Source organism: Pinus tabuliformis, chromosome 2_2, assembly GCF_031772625.1.
Source record: "Pinus tabuliformis cultivar Carrire ecotype Pingquan chromosome 2_2, CPIR1, whole genome shotgun sequence".
Lineage (NCBI taxonomy): Eukaryota > Viridiplantae > Streptophyta > Pinopsida > Pinales > Pinaceae > Pinus > Pinus tabuliformis.
This window is the reverse complement of record NC_142300.1, coordinates 767,162,161-767,177,635: the sequence shown is the minus strand read 5'-3', so window position 1 is coordinate 767,177,635 and position 15,475 is coordinate 767,162,161. Positions and strand designations below refer to the sequence as shown.

At 40.3% G+C, this 15,475-nt stretch overlaps 1 protein-coding gene across 2 annotated transcripts in view; it reads right to left on the bottom strand.

Annotated features, from left to right (window-relative positions):
* LOC149194947 (IAA-amino acid hydrolase ILR1-like 3) overlaps window positions 1-15,475 on the bottom strand; it is a 147,765-nt gene that overhangs the window by 76,194 nt on the left and 56,096 nt on the right. For both annotated transcript variants that reach the window (XM_089405190.1, XM_089405191.1), the window contains exons 2-3: window positions 10,664-10,789; window positions 10,021-10,335 (exon numbers count right to left, since the gene is read on the bottom strand). In XM_089405190.1, coding sequence (XP_089261316.1) covers window positions 10,021-10,335; window positions 10,664-10,789 — 441 coding nt within the window. The remainder of the gene's footprint in view (window positions 1-10,020; window positions 10,336-10,663; window positions 10,790-15,475) is intronic.

Here is a 15,475-nt window from a genome sequence, read left to right as displayed (position 1 = left end):
GATGATAATCTTTTCTAACTCTTCAATCTTCTTGTTGGGACTTTTGGCATGATCCTTTAGTTCTCCTACCTCAGTTTCTAATGCCTTCACATTTCTTCTTTCCACCTTAAGGTCTTTTACGACGCTGATAAGTTCTCTTTCCAAATCAACCTCGCCTTCTTCTTCTTCAACTACTTCTTGTGCTTCACGAGATTCCTTATGGTTGTCCCCTGCCATGACTAATACTCTTCCTATGTCATTTTCGCTGTCATTATCACTCTCTTCTTCGGATGAAGAATTATCTTCCTTTGAGTAGAAACTTTTCTTGAAGCCTTTCTTTTTACCTTGCTTCTTGTATCTTCTTTGACTCTTCTTCGTTTTCCTAGGAGCTTCTTCTTCTTCATTATCTGAACTTTTTGCATAAGAACATTTTGAAGCGAAATGACCAACTTCATCACAATTGAAACACTTCAAGGGAAGCTTACATTTGTACTTGCTAGTTCCTCTAATCAACTTCCTCACAAAATTGGCAATCTCTTCATCTGAAACTTCACTACAGCTGCAACTAGGGCTTGGCTTTGATTGTTTCTTATTTTTCCCTATTTTCTTAGGTGTTGTAAAGGTTGCCTCTCTTTTGGATGGGTTCTCTAATTCTCTTCTCATTTCGTATGTTCTAAGTATTCCATGTAGCTCATCCATGTTGACATTCTCTACATTTATCTTTCTTCTAACGTTGAGAATTTGGCGTTGAATCTCATTGGGAGAGATCTCAGTATCTTTCGGACAATTACCTTGTTTTCAATTGGTTCTTCTAGTCCTTGTATGGTGTTTACTACTTCATCAACCTTGAGGAAATAAGTTGCAATATTTTCGTCTTCATTCATCCTTAGTTGTTCAAATTGTCCTCTGAAAGTCTGAAGATTGGCCTCCTTGACCTTTCTATCCCCTTCATATATATTTTGGAGCTTATCCCAAATAATTTTTGCAAATGTACAATGCATAACTTTAACATACACTGACTTTGTTAGACAATTTAAAATAGCATTACTGTCATAAAGTTTTTTAGCTGCATCATCTGTTGGAGGAGTTGAGGATTTTGTATATCTAGTCATTTCAAAGCGCCAAACATTATATCCCTATGCTTGCACATATGCTTTCATCCTTCTACTCCAAAGCACATAGTTTTGTCCATTAAATATTGGAACTTCGATCTTTGTGCACTCCATGATCTTCCTTCCAGTGGTTAAATTGCTTGTGAAGGAACTTGCTCTGATACCAATTTTTGGGAACACTAAGAGAGGGGTGGATCAATATTTCCCTTCAATTAGTTAATTTTTAATCTTCAGAGCATTAATTAACATTAGTATTAGATCAAACATAAGCAATTAACGACACCATTGAACAATGCACAACATCAAATACAATACACTAGAGATTTTTAGGTGGGAAACCCTTCCAGGATAAAAACTCCCAAACGCTTTTAATATATGTATTTTCAAGATTACATCAATGGGAAGTTCCAACTTCCAAGATTCTCCAACTACAACTGGAAGGACACTCCAACACCCTAATTTATCAGCTCCAACTAAAAGGACAATCCAATGCCTTGGTTTATAGGCTCCAACCTGAAGGAAACTCCAACTCCTTGATTTACTAGCTCCTACTAGAAGGTCGCTCCAATGCCCTAGTTTTACTAGCTTCGACTAAAAGGATGCTCCAACACCCTTCGCAAGCTCTGACCTGCCTAAGCACCAACCTACCACCCTAAAGTCTTCTCAAGCTCCAACCTGAAGGAGACTCCACTCTCCTACCTTGCACCACCCTGCCACCCTATTCAACAATCAAACCATGTTTCACAATTTTCAAACTGGATCCACCTCTACTCGGCAACAATACAAAATCCTCTGCAAATACAAACTTTGCTCAACAACCAAGATTGCTCAAGATATTAACACTATCAGACCCTAGTAGCATAAACTCACTCTTTCTCTGCTCAACCAGCAACTAGCTCTGCTTAATACAATACCTACTCACTGCTCAACAATACAAACAAACCCTAGCAGCAATCAAACAAATATACATAGCTTTTGCATTTTGTCCTCGGCCATATACTAGCACCAGCAAAAACACTAACACAACTTACTCTCTTTGTTCTCCAAAACTGCTGCTTAACACTAACACTATCAAACCCTCAAAACTTTTGATGAATACTTCAGATATGCAATGAAGTGCCAATAAAGCTTCAAAAATGCCTCTTATCAATACTGGTACATTAAAGGTCAACTTCAGAACTGCTAGTATCCAAACAATAAACCTGAGAATACTTCAAATCTGTTGATGGCTACCTCAGATGTACAATAACAGAACTTCCCCTTGTGTACTAGACATGCTCTTTTGAGTATATGCCTATGTAGATGATCCTTAAATCCGCTCAAGTCTTTGAGGCAAAGTATGCCACTGTAGATGCTTTTCAAGTCTTCTCAAGTCCTCAGAGCAAGGCATGCCACTGTGAATACATTTCAAATCTGCTCAATTCTACAAAGCAAGGTCTGCCACTATAATTATCCTTTAAATATGTTATTGTCAAAGGATATATCAGAACTTTGCTTCTGTTAAATTACTCAAGACTGTTGTTGATGCTATTGGTCATGATGTCACCGACTTGCTTCCTGTTAGTGCTTGAAATTTCACCTCAGGCTGAGAAAGGTAAACCTCAAGGCAACATCAAACCACTTAGCCTCGTAGCTAGCCCTACGTGGCTGGAGAGGGCTCTCTCCGGTCTATCTCGGTAAAGATCTTCAATTGGTGAGATGACCAATAGGGTAACACTGATTTTAGGCTAGTAAACTGATCAAAAAGGTTGCTTTGGGGTTTTTAGGGTTTTTGGTGGCAAATTGAGGGGATGGCAATTTTGGGTGCGGGGATTGGACACAGTTTCTGCAGGGGGTTCTTTGGGGCGAGGTAGGAGACAGTATTGATGCTTTTGATTGAGGTGGATGGTCCGGAATGACAGGTGAGGAGCTAAGGAGAGCAAACAATAACTTTGAATTCTCCTTAAACAGTAGAAAACATTGAAATTAAACAAACTTAAAAGAAGAGCATGACAGTCATGAATTCTTACTTTAACACTTCGTTTGTTTAATGTGCAGAAGGAAATGATTCACATAACACACTTACAGGTACATAGAGAAACACACCATCAATACATGTAACCACAAGAATCCCAAAAAGGACTACAAAACCCTGGTCTTCCTTAGCCAAAAATTGCAGAGATACAGTGAATAATACAATGATAGCTTCTCCCTCAAGAGTCCAACCATGAAAATGAGCAAGAAAGTACATAATATAGATCATCTAACCTCTTTCCCTGCCTCCATGGGTCGAGCTCACTATCCTAGGAGCTGTTTCAACCACTTCTAAACTAAGCACTACAAACTAGGCAGTCAAAACAACTTGCCTCTATAAGCTAGGAAACCAATTCATTCATTTAATTTTCACCCTTTTCATGAATGAATCTTCTAGAAGAGGTACATAAGAGTAAAAGTGTCAATAAAGTACAATAATTACATCACATAGGATAATAATCCACCCCAAAAAGTCAAACAGGGTCAAACTGCGTTTTTCTGAGCTGTACACTGAAATCTGGAGAAGTTTGCCTGACGGGTCGCGCGCCTCTGCCTGACGGGTCGCGCGCCTTTGGGACCACATTTGGGGCACTTCCAGGTGGCCAAATTGAGCAAAAGTAGGCTTGTTGGAAAGGTCTATGAGTCTACTTTCCAACCCAACTGGAATTTCTGAATTTGGTGGTCATTTGCCCCTCCAAAATTGCAATCTCCCAAGACTGCTTTCTGCAACTCAAAAATGTGGCAGAAAGTCATTTTTTGCTTGTTTTTTGACTTTCTGGAGGCCCAAAACTTCATAAAATCTCAAGTCCATTGATGAGCATATGTAACTTCTCATGACAAATCTGGAAATGCTGAGTTTTTGCAAAATGGAGTTGCCGGGATGAAGGGTCGCGCGGGGGGTGAGACCCGTTAATGGACAAAAACCTGTAAATTGCCTGAAAAATCAAAATTGACCCAAAATGTTCAAAATTTCTTGGGATTTGTGCTGTGGCTGGGCTATTTAGTGCCATGTTCCTTTTGATGTGATGCATTCTCAGCCAGAGGTGGAGTGTTGCTTTCCACTCGAGGTGAAGTGTTGTTTTCTACTCGAGGTGAACCACTCTGAATACACCTGTTGACCTCTTCAGATGCCCTATGCAATGGAAACATGTGTTCATATGGAGCTGACACATTTGGGTATGGTCCACCTTGTTGATAGTCATTAGAAATCCCCCGAGTTGCATTGCCCTTCACCAGCCTTGTGTGTAATGTTTGAAAATTTTGTGGCTACAAGTAAGCATCCTCTACAACCATCTTAGACCGAGAGTCTTCACGTTTTATATCATCCTGTGATATCCTGGTGGATAAAGAAGGATTCTGGGGCCCAATCACAGCATCCACTTGAGCTGCCATTGGTTCTCTAATTTTGTTATCATTAAATGCAGCACCACCTAGAACTTCACCATCCCTACACGACTTCATGAGACGATAAGCAACACCAACACGATCAAAACTTCCAGATAGTGGTGTTATAAGGAATTCATACCATCTAAAATGACACACAGCAACTTTGTCTCTTTTGAGGAGATAACCAAGAAATGTCTCAAATTCTAATGATTGTTGCCGATTCTGGCCAGCTGCATGAAAATAAACCCGAGGCAACTTTGATAGTGGAAGCATTGCCGCTGGAGTCATCTCCTTAACATGCAAGGCTACAGGTATCTTCACTAGAGAATTGGAGCATGAAACTTGGCTGATTGGCTTTCCATCTTTGTACAACATAATAAAGGTATTTGACTCATCTTCTTCGGGGACCTTATTCAAATCCATCAACACCATTCTCATCCTCGATTAAGCAAACCTTGCAAAATTTGGCAATTTGTGGCTCCTTGGCAAATTTGCAGGCAGTTTGATATTGAGGGCGCTGACGGGTCGCGCGCCTCACCCAACGGGTCGCGCGCCACTGACGGGTCGCACCTGTGTAAATTTTGCACTGGAAAAGGCAGCCTGATGGGTCGCGCGCCTCTGACGGGTCGCGCGCCAGGCTCAACGGGTCGCGTTTTGCAGGAGGCTTTTGGAGGCCTTCCCGGTGTCGAAATCGGGCGCAGGATAGCTCGTTGGAAAGGTCTTTGAGTCTACTTTCCAACCCAACTGGAATTTTTCAATTTGGAGTTCATTTGCCCTGTCAAAAATCAAATCTCCCAAGACTGGTCAAAATGTGCCAAATGAGGCTGCCTCAAGGAAGAATGCTGTTGCAGTCAACTTTTGAATGCCTTCCTCAACCCCAAATTGAGCTCATGATAGCTCATTGGAAAGCTCTTTGTGTCTAGTTATCATTTTACCCATCAAGCAAGTCATTTGGCCAACCAAGCTAGGAGAAAACTTGATTTTCCCAAGGTCACTTCAGTGGTGCCTTTGATTCTCCTAAGGCAACGGTATTTTTGACATTTCTCTCAAACCATGACACCTGTGTAAAAAGTGAAGGAGGTTTTTCTTCCTTGGCATGTTTTGAACAAAAACCTCTCTCAGTTTCCCAAAATTCATCTTTGATTTCTCTAAAACATCTTTTGAGTGAAACTTATCCCGATGTGTGAAACAAGGAATTCTGTCGAAATGAAGCGAAATGAAGGGGATAGGGGGCTTCTAAATTCTTGAGGAAATTTTTGGGAGTAGGGAGGGATGTTAGGAAGCAGGGGAAAGTGGAATCTCAGAGATTGAGTGAGGGGAAGGGGTCCAAAAGGGCAAAACACAGGCCAAACCTAGAAAATTGCCAGGTTGTAGCTAGAAACTAGGGTTTGTGCAAAAATGAGGAATTTGGCAGATCTAAGGGATGGGAAGTGTTTGGTAAGGTACTTTAAGGATAGGGGAAGGTGTATGAACATCAGGATACAAGTTTTGCTAATGATTTGACCGTCCAAGAGAAATTGGCTTCAAAACCCTAGGAGAGGGAAATGACCTTGCCTGGGTGCAACTGAAGCATGTACAAGGTGTAAAACGACTCATTGGACACTGACATGATAATGAAAACCCTATGAATGATGATAGACTCAGCTGAATGATGACATAGACCGACATTTGGACAACTTTAGAAAGAGTGAAAGCAACCCTAGACCTAATGCCTAGTGACCAAATTTTGCTTGAAGACTCACTGAAATGACAAAATTTGACCTTGACACTTCAAAATCACTTTGTAAGAGCATATTTGATCACTGGAGGAAGGCTGGAAAGACTGACACTAACACTTCCTATTCACCACTAATCAATCACCTTCTCAGATAACAAACATTATATAGGTCTGCAACAAGCCCTGGAATGGTCTGCTTGAGCATAATCTCAAATCAGGCTTGTCATGACAAAAATTGCTTGCTTCAGATCAGTCAAAACATGTACCAGATACAAGATCACGTGAAAATTCCTATCCTCAAGGAACCCCTACTGAAGCAAAATTGAATTTACTTCTCCTACTTGATTTTAATATACATTATCAAGTTATTTTCTGAATATTGAAGTAAATTACTTCTGCAGCCTACACTACTTTAAATTTGATTACATGAAATAGAAAAATGAGCAAAGAACAAGACACATAGGTCACAATTGTTTTTGGACAAAATAGTCCCCAGAAAAACCCAATGCGGGAAAATCGGTGCAGCAGCTCTGAGGGTTTTCTATTATTAAGCAGTAATTCTGAATACAATGTTGGATGCCCTTCCGACAATCCATTGATAGAGAAAATATAATGGCGGAAAACTGAGTGAGTTTTACCTCACTTCACCAGGCAGATTTCCATTGATCCGCAGCAGAACTGGCTAACCCCGGCTATCTTTTCTTTGGCCCTGCATAGGCCCTGCATCAGCCTCTACGCTGTCTCTTCTGCCTCTGGAACTTCTGCGTCAACCTCTCTCGGCTGTTCTGGCAACTCCCCGGCAGTGTCCAGCTTTCTACGTGAGGGCAACCTCACTTCTACGCTAGCCCTTTTGGCTCTACGTCAAGGCTGCGTGGGCCCAAAATTGCCCAGTGTTAGTCCTTCTAGCTGTTGCGCTGCCTCCACTAGTGTCTCTCCGCCTCCGTGTCCATTATTCCCGAACTATCCCTGCCCCTTTGCTGCAGAATGATCACTTAGTTTGAATTCTCAGCTCCGAGCCCCAGAAATCAAACTCCAGATCAATTCGTTCTCTCCATGTGTGTTTCTAAATGAACCCCAAGCCTCCTTATACTTTTCTCATTGAGACTTCAACAGCGGAGATTAAGTCTCCAATCAACAACTAAGATTAAAACTTGACTTGATCCGCTTTCTAGAACATTCTCACCCATATTTTGATTAATATCCATTAATATTTTAATTTCCTAAGTTTAGACTTAGGAACCCCATTAAAAATATTAATTACTTTAATAAAATACAATCTGGGTGGAATTTCACCAAATGATTTCTGGGTTCCTTAGAAATCATGTGCCTTAGCCTCTCCACCAAATTTCAAGGCTAGAGCACATCCGATGCTACCAAAAAATAACATATCAACCCACATATTTGTTATGTATATGATCCGCCAGACAAAAGGTTCTAAAGGTGTTTTGTACAGTCCGCACTAGGTCTGAAGTGAGCTCAATCAAAGTATGCTCCTTAGTGTTTTCTGAATCATCAAGGAAACATCCTGGATCTCATAGACCTTGTCAAAGGATTCAGAGAAAGCAATTCGGATCTTGGATTAAATTTTGCACAGTCCTTGGGTAGGCTAGAGAGATGGCTCAAAACGTCGTGCTTCAGATGTTTAAATAGGTCTCAGCCATGCACAGAAGTAATTTGAATTTGGGCAAATAGATCATTGTTCAGGGCCCAGAATAGGTCCAATATTTTCATCAGAAATCAGTCAAGGTGTTAATCATCATTGTTTGCCTCAGACATTTACCATATACATTCTAATCAGACCAAGAGGAAGAAATAGAATCTTTGTCAAATCTGATGTGAATAGAAGTGACCACAGTAACACATAAATAATGTCCTTGGAAGGCCAAACAGATCTCTTGATATCAGTCAAGATCAAACCCTAGGCTTACTGGTACATAGAAAGATAGGCCACAGAGATACCCTCAGAAATTCTTAGATGTGCTACAGACCTGATCAAGAAAGGGGCCGAAATTTGCACAGAAGCCCCATACTTTGACCATGGTTTGCACAAGGCCAAATTCTATCATGCAATGGAAGGAACAGTTTAGTAGGTTCCTGTCAAATCCTAGCTTGCATCATTGGTCCACAATGAGAAAGATCTTCTCATGCCTGCAAGGTACTGGGTGGTTGGGTTTCAGATATAGGGTAATTGGAGGACTAGGAAATGATGGAACTAGTGGTCAAATAGTGACCTAACGGGTAATTGGAGGGCTAGGAAATGATGGAACTAGTGGTCAAATAGTGACCTCACTGGCTATAGTGGTGTTGATTGGGTTACAGACATTGATGGAAGAAAGTTGATGAAGGATTATATCTTTAATCTTTGTGGGCGGAAATCAATTGGTGTAGAAGACAATTCTCTGTTGCTCGGTCAAGTGTAGAGGCTAAGTAAATGGCCTTGTACCAAGTTAGGGAGGAAGAGAAGCAGCTCCATAAATAGCTCCATCTATGGCTTTCTTTCATAATCTTTTATTCATAGTGTTGTACATATTCCATTAATTGTAATACAAAAGATAGGCATTGTTAGTATGGTGCATTTTTTATCCTTGCTTGTAACAGATTATGAGAGCAGGCCAACAATTTCACAGCTTCCAAACTCACAGCATATTTCGAGGGGATGCTCTTCCTTTAAAGTTAGATTCTTTGTTCTAGGCTGTACCATTTCCTGCCTTATAAGATGGTCTACAAGTCTTTCTAGGGGATGCTTTTCCTTTACATTTATATCGATTTTTATAGAGTGTACCATTTCCTGCCTCGTATTTATTATTATTATTATCCATTTTTAAGGTCACGGCCAAGCCAGACACCAAATTTGTGTATGAGACCCCCTTGTTTGTGGGACAAGGGACCCACCTCCGCACAGCGATTTAACTGCTAAGTCTACGAAGGCATACATACTCTACCCCCCTCTGGTTTTGAACCTGTGACCTCTTAGGAGGAATCACATGCTCTTAACCATTAGATACAATCATACAGCTTGAGTTTTTCTAGGGTCGATGCTCTTCCTTTACAGTTATATTCTTCGTTATAGACTCTACATTTTCTGCCCTGTAAGATGGTCTACAAGTTAAATAAAATCTCATAATAGAAGGGCGGCAAACAGATATGGTGAAGTATCCACCAACTCTTTTACAATCACTAGTTCTTATCAGCAATCTTTACCTAGAATTTAATGAATTCGGAAGGGTGGTGTCCTCTTAACTCTTAAATGGAGTGATCATTGAAACCTAAAGCTAGAAAACCGATATAGATTGATCAATAATCTCACACAAATATAATTATACCTTTCTCAAAATTGAGGATGAAAAGTTACATAGGCCTACAAGTTTTTCTAGGGTCGATGCTCTTCCTTTACAGTTATATTCCTCATTATAGATTCTACATTTTCTGCCCTGTAAGATGGTCTACAAGTTAAATAAAATCTCATAATAGAAGGGTGGCAAATAGATATGGTGAAGTATCCACCAACTCTTTTACAATCACTAGTTCTTATCAGCAATCTTTACCTAGAATTTAATGAATTCGGAAGGGTGGTCTCCTCTTAACTCTTAAATGGAGTGATCATTGAAACCTAAAGCTAGAAAACTGATATAGATTGATCAATAATCTCACACAAATATAATTATACCTTTCTGAAAATTGAGGATGAAAAGTTACATAGGGAAACTCTAATATTTACCCCTGATGAATTGGGAACATTGATACTGCAGCCTACTATTAAAAATGAAAGAAACTAGTCAACCAAGAACAAGACAGCAGAAGAGTTATACATACTTCACTGTCAAGAGGATCACTCTCTCGAGAAACAATTTGCTGCAAGCTCAAAATTGCAAAGGCTGTAGCTACAATTGGATCTGCAGTAATGTGTGGGATAGCTGCATGTCCACCTTTTCCTTCTATAACAGCTTCAAAAATGCCTGCCCCAGCCAAAATTGGCCCTGGGGTTGATGCTATAGTCCCAGTTGAGTGACTAGGTGTAACATGCATAGCAAATATGGCTTCTGCATCTCCAAGTGCACCTTCACGAATCATGTGAGCAGCACCTCCACCTCCTTCTTCGGCAGGTTGAAAAATAAGTCTTACAGTGCCCTTCAAAAATTCGGGCAGTTGTATTTAAGCAAGAAACAATTTGAAATGAAAGAATCCAAAACTAAAACCAAACAAATTTAAATTATAGTGAAGAATATAAAGCATCAGATTAAGTAGGTCTAATAAATGAATTACAGTAAATATATGGCCATAATGAAAAGCATATAGTCTAGGTAACATTTTATCTCAAGTAAGAAAACAAATTTGAATCCATCTGAAAGTGTAAATATAATTTGTTAACATGAAGAGCATCCTTCAGTTTAAAGTTTGAACTATTTATCACTTGCATCTGGTGTATCGCATTAACATATAGAGGCCTGCTAAGCACCTGAAGTTTATCTTTGTGTTTATGAAGCAATTTGGCAGCTCCAAGAAGCATAGTAACATGTGCATCATGCCCACAAGCATGCATTTTGCCAATATTCACACTCTTGTGCTCCCAATCCACAAGCTCCTTCACATCATACATCAAATCACTGAATTAGTCAAGGCCAATTACCCAAGAAGGAACAAACAGTAGTAAAAACATAAATAGGACTTTGATAAAAGAAGAATAGTGAAACCAAAAATAATTTGAACATTGCACTCATTAGGTTGTGGGATGGAGGCATTTCTGTTCCTTTATAATGATTCAGGCAAGCTTGCCTCAAGCCTTAATACCTAGTCATCTTTTCAGAGAATGGTTAGGATTGGATGCATGTTAGGATGACCTTTGGTAGCTTTGTAAATGTTGTTCATAGACCCCAAGGAATTATTGAAAAAGATAATACTGCTATCTCCAGAAAATCCACAAGGTATGGATGCTGAAGTTTCTATGGGGAGCACTGTCCTCACTCTGAGCCACATTTCATTATCGAATTTGTTGTATCATTTTACCTTTAGAATAGTCACAGACTCACAAGTTTATTCCTGGAAATTACCAGGAGACTTATTCTGCTCTCTGGGCTGTGCAGGGCAAGGTCACCCTTGCAAACAATGTTATCACAACCAGACTGCTCATTGAACTGATAGACCCCCCGGACCAGGAACCGGTCAGAACCAGACCAGAATCAGTAAAAAAAATGGACCAAAAAAATGGTCAACCATAAACACATAAAATATTCAAATTTTGAAGAAAAACATATATATTCATGTGCATCCATATGAATCCAACCCATTTATACGCAACTAAGCAAAAGTTCTCATTTATATAGCATGTAAGGATGCACATATCCAAAATAATACCAAGTGCAATCCATCTCTGAACCAAAAATACATCAAAAAACAAGGCCTAGATGGCCTCTAGCATCCAAAAAAAATAATGCTACAACAAATACCTACATATCATCAAAAATTTTGCCTATATTGCAATCTTTATCCCTCAAAGTATTAAAATAAGATGGGAAATGCTTAGCATGTCAATTCAAGATTTTGTTTGAGTGATAGCTACAATTTTAGTAGGACCATGATAGAGGAGTTTGACAACCAATGCCACTAACATCACGGTACATAGAGGGCTTGGTGCCCCTGATTAAATATTATTTCCATACCCTCGTACATGACAAAATTCAATGGTAATGTTGCAATCCCCCCAATCCTGAAATCGTAAAAAAACTGTCAAGTCCGTTGGATTTTGAGTGGGGTCTAAAATTCTAGTTTCTCCATATGAAACCCAATTAGTTCAGAACCACTCTCAAACATCCCGAATCATTTCATGGTAATGTTAAAAAAGTAAGTAAAAGGAGAATGCCACTTATACTTTAAGAATTTAACATTACCATGAATTGCATAGGAACAGTAGGGCATGTTACCGCTCAAACTAGCAGGGGACCTAAAGGGCAAATGCTAGGCCAAGGGCAACAAATGGAGACTTAGCCCATTGTCACCTCGACTAACGCTCTCTACTATTTACGAACTTTCACCGATGGGAGGAGACTCGGTATATTATGGAGTCACACCCAAACGATTCCCTTCGCAAAAGAGGTTGAAGAATAGAGCTTGCTTTCTTTCTAAGCAAGGTACAGTGTCTTCTAGGAAAGGAATGAGAGGATTTTGAGGGTTAGGTTTATGGGATATGACTTGTGAAGGAGTTTCCCAATCCCTGAAATCCTTGTTGAAATTGGTACCCCGAATGGTTCTTGAAGAATTGCCTTTCCAAAGGAACGGGACCACACAGGACCAAAGTGGACCCAGTCTAGGTCAGGAGGAAGGAGTTTAGCAACCAATGATGCCCTTAGCCTAGACAAGGTAGGGGAAAGGTTCAAAGAAAGAATATTCACTTAAAGGTGTCGAATTATCCAATAAGGTACTAGCCTTTGGGGATGCTAGGGCAAAGTTTAATCTCGAAGCTACGGTTTGGCTTTCCTCACAACTCCACCGTCGAAATGGCCTCAAATTTGGAGGATATCTTGAGGAAACACCAGCGCAGGAGGGGATAGGAGATTGAAATTTTTGGAGGGCTAGTTCACTGGTAAAATGATGCCCTAGGTGATCCAACTTGGCTAGACCCAGTAAAGGTGAAAGAAGTTGATTTAAGGTGACCACCTTTTGGTAGATCAGTGCCTTAGTCATGGGAGAATGGAGTCTATGATGAATATGAGTGAGGACCTTTGGTTCTTGGTCAATGAGGCCTCAAGACTACTTCACTAGCCTTCTAGGTCAAAGAGAAACAATCTTGCAGTTTTTATACTTTGATGTGCAAAAGGTGATGGCTTATCAAGATCAATTCGTTGATAGAATTACCCCTAGGAGATTTCGTTCACATTACATGGCCCATACATTGAGAGATGCTATAATAGAGACAAAATTCCACAATTTAAGTAGTAAATGCATGCAACAATTAGCCCTAAGAATAGCGAAAATCCTAGTCCAATGTATATGACAAAGTAAAACAAGAATAACATTAAAAGCATGTACTTACATGTAATAGAATATATCCAACCATCCACAATTTGACAAGAGAGAAGCTCCAAGATAAGATAGACCAAATCCACACATCAAAATTCATCCATAAAGCTCCAATTCATCCACTAAGAAAAAGTGTGAAATTCTCAAGAGAGAGAAGAGATCCAATCCAAAGTGATGATAAAAAAATGAACTCATCTCACTTGTATTTATACACTAATGAGGAGTTTGAATTAGCCTCCTTGGCCTACATAAGCCCCAAAAATAAAATAATGTTCTAATAATCTAACTTTTGGTGACAAGCCCACCAAACTAGCTCACAAATGAAAGAATAAGCCTCTCAAGAGGTCAAATAATAATCTATGCATGTCGTAGGGCCCTCTAAGAGGCCTAATGAGGTCCATGGGTGCCATAATGAAGAGTAGGACCCTCAAAAGTGATGGAAAAGAGTTTGGCCCCTTGTTCTCCAAACAATAAACCTGTGGTGCTCTCAATGGGTGTGGGGACACAATAATAACCTCATGGGTCTCCAAATGAGTCGAGGATGCTTTAGATCATCTGTAAGGGCTATGATGATGGTGTAGGGGACGCCACATCATCCTACAAGTCATGGGTCAATTTCCAAGTGCATGGTATATCTCTGGGGCCGGTTGGGCAAAGGTGAACCAGGTGCATCATCCTCATCCAATGAGAGTATCTCGAGCATCTATGATCATCCTCGGGGGATCCATGGAGTGTTGTCTACTACTGTGGAGGCCCATGGCTCTCATCACACACCCTACATGTGTCGATGTAGCCCTTTGGAGGATTAGAAGCCTGTATAGGGAGACCAAACCCAAGATGGAAACCATCTGCAACCCTGCATAAGATCCAATGTGTCCCCTAGCCTTCTAGTACAACAAGTCATTAGGGAAATTGAGTAAATGAGTTTACCAACCATGGACCATAGGTGGGGACTTCATAATGGCTTGCCCTTTCATAACGGGCTTCGGGATGTGCCAATGTCTCCCAAACACCAAATGGGGTTAACCAAGTATTGTATTAGGTGGTGGCATGTGACAAATAGGTGAATGAAGTAGGGGATGAGAAAGGGCAGCCCTGGGCCACATGCTGGGGTACAAGGGTAGCTAATAAAAGGGAAGCCCACACTGCGAAAATTCCTAGTGTAAGGAACCCCTAATCCACCAAAAATTGAATTTACTTCCTACTTGATTTTAATATACATTATCAAGTTATTCTCTTAATATTGAAGCAAATTACTTCTATAGCCTACACTACTTTAATATTTGATTACATGAAACAGAAAACTGAGCAAAGAACAAGATACATAGGACAGTTATTTTTGGACAAAATAGTCCTTGGAAAAACCCAATGCGGGAAAACCGGTGCAGCAACTCTGAGGGTTTTCTATTATTAAGCAATAATTCTGAGTACAAATGTTGGATGCCCTCCCAAAAATCCAGTGACAGAGAAAATACAATGGTGGAAAAACTAAGTGAGTTTTACCTCACTTCACCTAGCAGATTTCGGCTGATCCGGCAGCAAAACTAGCTAACCTCGGCTATCTCTACGTTGGCCCTGCGTCAACCTTGTAGGCTTTGCATCAGCTCTGCACTATCTCTTCTACCTCCTGTGGCAACCTTCCCGGTTGTTCCGGTAGTTCCGGCTTTCTGCATGAGGGCAGCTTCAACTTCTGCTCTGACACTTCTGGCTCTGCATCAGGCTTGCATGGGCCCAAATTGGCCCAGCGTCAGTCTTCCTAGCTGTTGCACTGCCTCCACTAGCTTCTCTCCACCTCTCTGTAAGTACTTGCGAACTATCCCTGCCCCTTTGCTACAGAATGATCACCTAGTTCGAAATCTCAACTTTCTAGCCCCAGAAATTGAACTCCAGATCAATTCGTTCCCTCAATGTGTCTTTCTAAATGAACCCCAAGCCTCCTTATACTTTTCTCGTTAAGACTTCAATGGCCGAGATTAAGTCTCTAACCAGCGACTAAAGATTAAAACTTGACTTGATCCGCCTTCTAGATCATTCTCACCCATATTTGATTAATACCCATTAATATTTTAATTTTCCTAAGTTTAAACTTAGGAACCCCATTAAAAATATAATTATTTTAATAAAATACAATCCAAGTGGAATTTCACCAAATGGTTCCTAGGTTCTTTAGAACTCATGTGCCTTAGCCCCTCCACCAATTTTCATGGCTCGAGCACAACCGATGCTACCAAAAAAACACACACTTGAGTTTATA